This window comes from Eretmochelys imbricata, chromosome 24 (genome assembly GCF_965152235.1).
Source record: "Eretmochelys imbricata isolate rEreImb1 chromosome 24, rEreImb1.hap1, whole genome shotgun sequence".
Taxonomy (NCBI): Eukaryota; Metazoa; Chordata; order Testudines; family Cheloniidae; genus Eretmochelys; species Eretmochelys imbricata.
In genome coordinates, this window is record NC_135595.1 from 980,739 (window position 1) to 988,235 (window position 7,497).

Genomic DNA, 7,497 nt, shown 5'->3' on the forward strand with positions numbered 1-7,497 from the left:
TTGGGGGTGCCCCATAGGCAGGGGCCCCAGCAAGGGGCTCAGCTCCCAGGGTGGGGGGCTCAGGTGCCTGGCAGCAGCCTGGCTCCCCGAGCTGCAATGGTCTGTTCCAGCACCCCCCCTCTCCCCGGTGTGTGGAATAGTCTGCCGCAATGGTCTGCTCCAGCGCCCCCCCCGGTTCTCAGCAATGGTCTGTTCCAGCGCCCCCCCTCCCCAGTGTGTGGAACAGTCTAACCCCAGGCGTGTGTAGGGCTCGCCCCCCCTTTCCCGCTTGGAATGGTTTGTCCCGCCTACCGCACATGGAGTGGTGGGGCCCGCCCCTGGGAATGGTTTATCCCCCCCCCCTCCCGCGGTGGTAGGGCCTGGCCAGTTTCCGGTTCCGGCGCGGCCGCCCTGAGTGCGGGCAGGAGCCATGGCGCTGCCCGGGCCCCCCCGGCTCTGAGCCCCGGGCCCCCCATGGCGGCTCCGCACCCCGAGAAGCTGGAGGGAGGAGTCCCGGCCCCGCCGCCCCCCCCGGGGCCCCCCAACCCGCCGGGCAGTGCCCCCCCCGGCGGGCCCGGCAGGAAGCAGGGGAAGGGGGGTGAGAGCGGGGCGGGGGGGCCGTGGGGGTGTAACCGGGGGGGGCTGGGGCCGCGGGGCGGGGGGGTCTGTGGGGGTGTAACTGGGGGGGCTGGGGCCGTGGAGCGGCGGGTGCTTGGGGGGGTGTAACCGGGGGGGGCTGGGGCCGCGGGGCGGGGCGGCCCGGGGGGGGTGTAATCGGGGGGCCGCGGGGCGGGGGGGTTCTGTGGGGGTGTAACTGGGGGAGCTGGGGCCGTGGAGCGGCGGGTGCTTGGGGGTTCGGGGGGGGCTGGGGGCGGAGGGGCCCGTGGGGGTGTAACCTGGGGGGGGGGCTGGGGCCGCGGGGCGGGGCGGCCCGGGGGGGTGTAACCGGGGGGGGCTGGGGCCACGGGGCGGGGCGGCCCGGGGGGGTGTAACCGGGGGGGGCTGGGGCCGCGGGGCGGGGCGGCCCGGGGGGGTGTAACCGGGGGGGGCTGGGGCCACGGGGCGGGGCGGCCCGGGGGGGTGTAACCGGGGGGGGGCTGGGGCTGCGGGGCGGGGCGGGGCGGCCCGGGGGGGGGGCTGGGGGCACTCGAAGGGGATGAGGGAACTGTGGCAAGGCGGATTGGCGGGGGCTGGCAGGGCCAGGGGGGCTTTGAGGGATGTGGGGCGCCGACGCTGGCAGGGCTGTTGCGGGACTGGTAAATGCTGGGCTGTAGCGAGGGGTGGTGGGGTCTGTATTGCACTCTTCTCCCCTGGGCAGGGCCACGTTACTGGGCCCTATGTCTGGGGCTCTGCACGGAGAGCCTGGGCCATGGGTCCCTGCCCCATGGTGCTTCCAAGGGGGTCTGGCCGTTCCCCGGCTGAGGTGTGCCTGGCCTCCCCCAGCGGGGCACGGCCCAGCAGGCCTGTGGAACGTGGTGTGGCTGGCAGGCGTTTTTGCAGCGCAGGAGGGGCCGGCGCGCAGAGGCCGAGCTCGGTCCTGGCGGGGTGCAGCAGCCGTCCCCTCCGGCCCTTCCTGCACACAGGTTGCACTTGCACAGGCAACGGTTGCGCTGAAGCCATCTGGAGCCTGGCCCTTTGTGGGGGAAGGGAACGCGTTCACCTGGGACCGGAGCTCTTGGGGGAGCTGGACCGGGACGCCAGCCACTCTGCACGCGGCTGAGAACCGGGGATTTGCATGCAGGGCCATGGGGCGGCTCAGTCCTGGGGCCATGGGCTGCTCCTGTTCTCCCTAGATGAGTTAGCCATGACCTTCTCAGGCCATAAAGTTCTTCTGTCCCATCATTAGTGGTCTGGAAACGCTGCCCGTGCCTTGGAGCCTGCCCAGCCCCTGCCCTGGGGGAGCAGGTCAGGTTTGAGAACAGGGAGGCTTCATGGGAGAAGAGAGTTTGGAGGTGTCTGTTCTTTGTGCAGGGCCCGCTTGAGACAGTGAGCATAGGGTTGGCGGAGATGCTGGTCCTTATTTTCCCTCCGTACATAGGTCGGGGGGAAATGGGGGCAGGATGTCTTCAGGGCATGCCAGGGTTGACTGCACTCACTGACGCTTCCTCTCACAGGTCTGCAAATGAAGAGCCCTGAAAAGAAACGGCGCAAATCCAACACTCAGGTAGGGGGCACAGCTGGGACCCTGTGCATTCAAATCCCGTGATAGAAGGGTGGGGGCCAGGCGGTCAGCCCAGCACCACGACACGAGTGCATGCATGGCACCTGGGGGAAAGAACCCCAAAAGGTTCTGGTGGCACAGACAGCCCCACCCACAGCAGGTTGGAGCCAAACCCTGGGGCTGCTTGGAGTGTCCTGCAGCTTGTACTATGAGAGCAAGGGAGCTGGCCCTGCATCAGGACCGATGGACGGACATGCATGCCCCCATGGAGCAGCGCACAGCCAGTGGGGGCTGTACGGGCAGCCGTGCCCATCCTTAAAAGCAGCCGGTGCTGGCTGTGCCCATGGGCTAGGGACTATCCCAGTGCTTCAGATGCCTTTGACATGGATGGCGCTAGGAGCCCAGGGTCCCTGCTCCAGCCAGGGCTTATTTTCCCCTCTCCCAGTAGCGTGAGGCTCCGGGAGGGGCAGCTTCCTGCTGCTCTGAATGCCGTGGGTTGCCAGGCTATGCAGAGGAACTAGTGGGCTTGGCCCTGCCAGTTTTCGCTCTCTCTCCTCCCAGGCCCTTCCTGGCACCAGCAGGAGCTGAGGGCCTTGTGCTTCTGGCAGGCTGGGCCCCACATGCCTGATTGTTGCATGGGTGAGCCCCTCACTAACTCCTGTGCCTTTTCCCCACAGGGCCCTGCCTATTCCCATCTCTCGGAGTTCGCCCCGCCCCCAACTCCAATGGTCGACCACTTGGTGGCCTCCAACCCCTTTGAAGATGACTTTGGAACGCCTAAAGTGGGGGCCTCGTCGGCTCCGTTCCTCGGCAACCCTGTGCCCTTTGGGAACTTCCGCATGCAGGGGGGCATGACATCCCAGGTGCCACCAGGCTACGGAGGGGGCCCCCAGGCCATGCGGAGGCAGCCCCCGCCCTTTGCCCCGAGCCAGATGGGCCCAGCCTTCAGCATGCCCCCCCAGAACCCCAACTACGTGCAGCCTGGTGGCATGAGCTTCCCCAGCCAGCCCTTCAACCAGCCTCTCGGACAGAGCTTCAGCCCCCCCGCAGGGCAGCTCATGCAGGGGCCAGTCGGGGGCTTTGGGCCCATGATCTCCCCCACCATGGGGCAGCCTCCCCGGGGAGACATGACACCAGGGCCTGCCCTGAATCCCCCTGCTGGCCCCCCCATGGCCCAGAGATTCAGTCAGCCTGCCAATCTCTTTGGACAGTCTCCCATGCAGCGGCCCAGCCAGAACCTGCCCCCAAACACCAGCCCCTTCCCTGGGGCTGACCCTGGCTTCCCGACTGGAGGGGATGATGGGGGGAAGAACCTCAACCCCCCTCCCAGCACCTTCAGCCAGGACCTGCACTCAGGCTCACCAGCTGCGGTGAACGGGGCCCAGCCGAGCTTCGCCCCCAGCAGCGCCAGCCGGAGCAGCAGCACCCCTGAAGCTAACAGCCTCCCTCCCTCCAGCAAGGCGTCTGGCAACTCTGGGCACCAGCCACCGCCGGGCCTGGTGTACCCTTGCGGGGCCTGCCGCAGCGAGGTGAACGATGACCAGGACGCCATCCTGTGTGAGGCCTCCTGCCAGAAGTGGTTCCACCGGGAGTGCACAGGCATGACGGAGAATGCCTACGGGCTGCTCACCACTGAGGCCTCGGCTGTCTGGGCCTGTGACTACTGCCTGAAGACCAAGGAGATCCAGTCAGTGTACATCCGGGAGGGTATGGGGCAGCTGGTGGCGGCCAATGACGGCTGAACGGGCGCTGGGCCCAGCTAGGGAGGGGCCATGCTACCCTCACCTTGTACAGATCCCTGCTTGGTTTTCGGGCCACTCCCCCCCACCCTTCTTTTGTAGCCACCTCTCTCCCTGCGTGCAAGAGACGATGTTGAGTGCTGGCGTCTGGCTTTGGTAAAGTTTCCTCTCTGTTCTTGCTCATCTGTGTGGCTGGACCTGGTGCAGCTCATGCCCCTTTTAAAATACTCGGAGCATCCATCGGAACGAGAGGCAAGACCAGTTCCTGCCCCCCCCCCCCTTACCCCCACACCTGCCAGCCCAGAGTGTGAAGTCCAGAATGGGGCTCTGAGGTCTCTGTCACTGGCCAAGCTGAGCAGCCAGTGGTGCCAGAATTTCTGTCTGGAGGCAGAGTAAACAACTGTCCCACAGAGAGCCCTGGGGAAGGGGGTGTCCTGCAAATGCTGATGATGCTTGGAGCAGTCTCTGTGGGGTAGAAGTGGGGCGGAGCTGGCGGGGGTTGTGTCCTGGTGGTGGGGGAGCTGTGGTGTGACCACTAGAGCTGGGAGCTCAGGCCAGAGCAGCGTTACAGATCCCCTGCCCCCGGCAGCCAGGGCTGGGCTCTGTCTCCTGGCAGGGGCTTGTAGCAGAACCAGCACACTGAGCCCTTTGCACTGGGGGGGTGTCCCACCCCTGAACTGCCGCTTCCCAAGCCACACTCGGCCCTGTGCTGTTGCCGGAGGGGAGGGCGGTGGGTCTGTGGCACAGGGTGTGGCTGCCAGCGTGCCTCTGAGCAGCTGGGAAGGCAGCTTTCGCTCCCTTTCCCCAGGCCGCGTCCGGTGCCCTGCACGCGTGCTCACGCCTCGCCGGGATTCCACGCATGTCCCGAGTAGCTACAACGCAGGCCCTTGGAGCGCAGGCCCAGCCTGCTCTGCCTGGCTGGGCTGAGCCAGGCCTGCTCCTGGCCTGCTGCAGGCGCGAGGTGGCTTCTCCTGGTCACTGATCACTCTTGAATAGCATCTGCGATGAGACCCCCGGCCCCAGTGCTCTCGGCACCCTGCCCCCCTGGGAGGAACAGCTCTGCGGGTTTCCATAAAGCTCCAGCCCTGGACCCAGATTAGGTGAGACCCAGCTTTGGTTACGAGTCACCTTCCAGCCCGAGGGGCTGCTGAGAGCAGCTGGGAGACGTGGCCCAAGGGGCTCCACAGCCATCATTAGATGTCCTCGCACTTTGGGCTGCTCCATTTCATCATTGGTTGGACGGTGCCTGTTGCCTCCTGGGTGCCCGTGAAAGCCAGTGGGCGGTTACGCAGCTGAGCAGAAGCTGTGCGTGCCCCTTTCTACCGTGAGTTATGTCACACGTGGCAGGCTGTGGGGCCGGGAGGTGCGGCAGGTCCCGCTGTGGCCGGAGCGTGGGGGGCGCACAGGTCGGAAATGCACATGTTGTGAGCTGGCCACATCGTCTGGCACAGCGGGACCCAGGCCCGTGGAAGCAGCTTCTGAACGGCATGGCACTGTCAGCTCAGTCTGTCCGGGAGTCCCTCCTGCCCCCCTTCCCACGCACAGGGCACAGGCAGTAGGCAGCAGTGGGTGTGAAGGTGTTTTCCTGGGGTGGCCAGCAGCCCAGCACAGAGGTGCCTCCCTTCCATCTGTACCAGGGATATAGCCTGCTGCAGGGCTTGTCTCCCTGGCTCCCAACCTCCCGTGCTGCTCCGATCACCAGCCCATTGGGTTCCTGCGGCTGCCTGGCCAGCTGCTGTCATGACCGGTCCTGTGGGGGCTCAGGCAGGCCGCGGCTGCACTCGGTCGTGTTGTGAAGGTCTCTCGGCTCCCACGCTTTTAACTCAAAGCGGGGATTCTGGAACAGACTCCCAGATTCAGGGCCCTGCGTTTACTTCTGGTGTCAGCAAGAGCTGCAGAGCCCCAGGGGCTGAGCGCACCCCTTAGCCGGTGCAGGGGGCAGCTTGCTTCCCAGCAGTGGTGCAGAGTGAGATTAGCAAGCCAGGTGTAGGAGTGTTACTGTCTGGAACCAGTTACAGCAGAGAGAGAGACTCCTGGGGGGAGCGGGGAACCCAGAGCCTGGCCTGCTAGATGGGATGGGATCTTCCTGCTCCAAATGGCTGAGGGGGGTGGGCAGGCCAGTGGCGGGGGCCTGTCATGAGCTGTGGGTGGGGAATGGACAGGGTGAGTGGTCTGAGCTGAGAAGCACTGGGAGCAGCTTCGCGCATGGCACAGGGGCTGTGTTGGTAGGCGCACACTTTACCCAGCTGCGTACACACGTTGTCCGGATGCAGGACTGCTAGCTGGCTAACAGCTGCTTGTATTTAGTAGCCATGGGTCATCCCAACCCTTGCTGGGCACCCTGGACAGGGCTGCAGCTGGCCTGTGTGCTGTGTGAGGGGCTTGGAGCTGGCTGGGCCCTGCTGCTCTCGGGTGTGTTGGGGAAATCTGCTGGGTTTGTTAATTTTTTGCTGTTTTGATGACTTGTTCCCTTTTGTAAAGTGGTTGCTGGTGTGGTTTGTAATAGTTTTTAACCTCCCAGAGCTTTCTGCAGGACCAGGGGGCACAGTCTTGCCCCATTTTAACCGTCTGAGCATTAAAGGAAAACTTTTTGTATTGTCCAGCTATAAAACTCTTTGAAATCAGACTCTTGTCTGTCCGTCTATCTGAGACACATAAGAACGGCCATGCTGTGTCAGACCAAAGGTCCATCCAGCCTAGTGTCCTGTCTGCCGACAGTGGCCAATGCCAGTTGCCCCAAAGGGAGCGAACCTAACAGGTAAGGATCAAGTGATCTCTCTTCTGCCATCCATCTCCACCCTCTGACAAACAGATGCTTGGGACACCATTCCTTACCCAGCCTGGTTAATAGCCATTAATGGACTTAACCTCCATGGATTTATCCAATTCTCTCTTAAACCCTGTTATAGTCCTAGACTTCACAACCTCCTCAGGCAAGGAGTTCCACAGCTTTACTGTGCGCTGAGTGAAGAAGAACTTCCTTTTATTTGTTTTAAACCTGCTACCCATTAATTTCATTTGGTGGCCCTAGTTCTTCTATTATGGGAACAAGTAAATAACTTTTCCTTCTTCACTTTCTCCACACCACTCATGAGTTTATAGACCTCTATCCTATCCCCCCTTAGTCTCCTCTTTTCCAAGCTGAAAAGTCCTAGCCTCTTTAATTTCTCCTCATAGGGGACCTGTTCCAAACCCCTCATTGTTTTAGTTGCCCTTTTCTGAACCTTTTCTAATGCCCCCTGTTGCATTGGGTTGTTTTTGCTGAACTGGGGCCCCCTTAGGTGAGAAGTTCTGCTCTGTTAGCCTCTCCCAGGATGGTGCCAGTAGTGACCCCCAGCCTGGTATATTAGCTGGTGCTCGAGCTGGTTATCGGCACCCCGGGGTAGCATCTAGCCTGCCCCAAGAGTCCAAGGCCCGGGCTTCGCTGGCCCTTTTGTCAACGCAAAGCAACTGGAGTGGTGGGAAGGCCGGCAGCCCTGTGCAGGGCAAGTGGCTCCAGGGGGGGCGCAGGTGCCTGTCGGCCTCCCTGCTCCCCTTGCCCCACGGGGGCTTTGCTGGGGGAGCCGAGTCCCGAGGGGTGACACGGGCCTTTCCTCGCCACGCGCGCTCCTGGGCGTC

General features: G+C 63.7%; 1 protein-coding gene across 1 annotated transcript; it reads left to right on the plus strand.

The window, feature by feature from the left end:
- Positions 1 to 382: 382 nt before the first annotated feature.
- PYGO2 (pygopus family PHD finger 2) lies at positions 383 to 6,503 on the plus strand. The gene is made up of 3 exons (XM_077841383.1): positions 383 to 577; positions 2,094 to 2,143; positions 2,818 to 6,503. The coding sequence occupies exons 1-3, from the start codon at positions 454 to 456 to the stop codon at positions 3,880 to 3,882; spliced, it is 1,239 nt and encodes a 412-aa protein (XP_077697509.1). The 5' UTR covers positions 383 to 453; the 3' UTR covers positions 3,883 to 6,503.
- The last annotated feature ends 994 nt before the right edge of the window (positions 6,504 to 7,497 follow it).

Excerpts from the sequence above, each read along its gene's own strand:
- PYGO2 (XM_077841383.1), top strand. The coding sequence starts at position 454 with ATGGCGGCTCCGCACCCCGAGAAGCTGGAGGGAGGAGTCCCGGCCCCG. Across the intron at positions 578-2,093 it reads CAGGAAGCAGGGGAAGGGGG|GTCTGCAAATGAAGAGCCCT; the intron begins GTGAGAGCGGGG and ends TTCCTCTCACAG. Across the intron at positions 2,144-2,817 it reads GGCGCAAATCCAACACTCAG|GGCCCTGCCTATTCCCATCT; the intron begins GTAGGGGGCACA and ends TTTTCCCCACAG.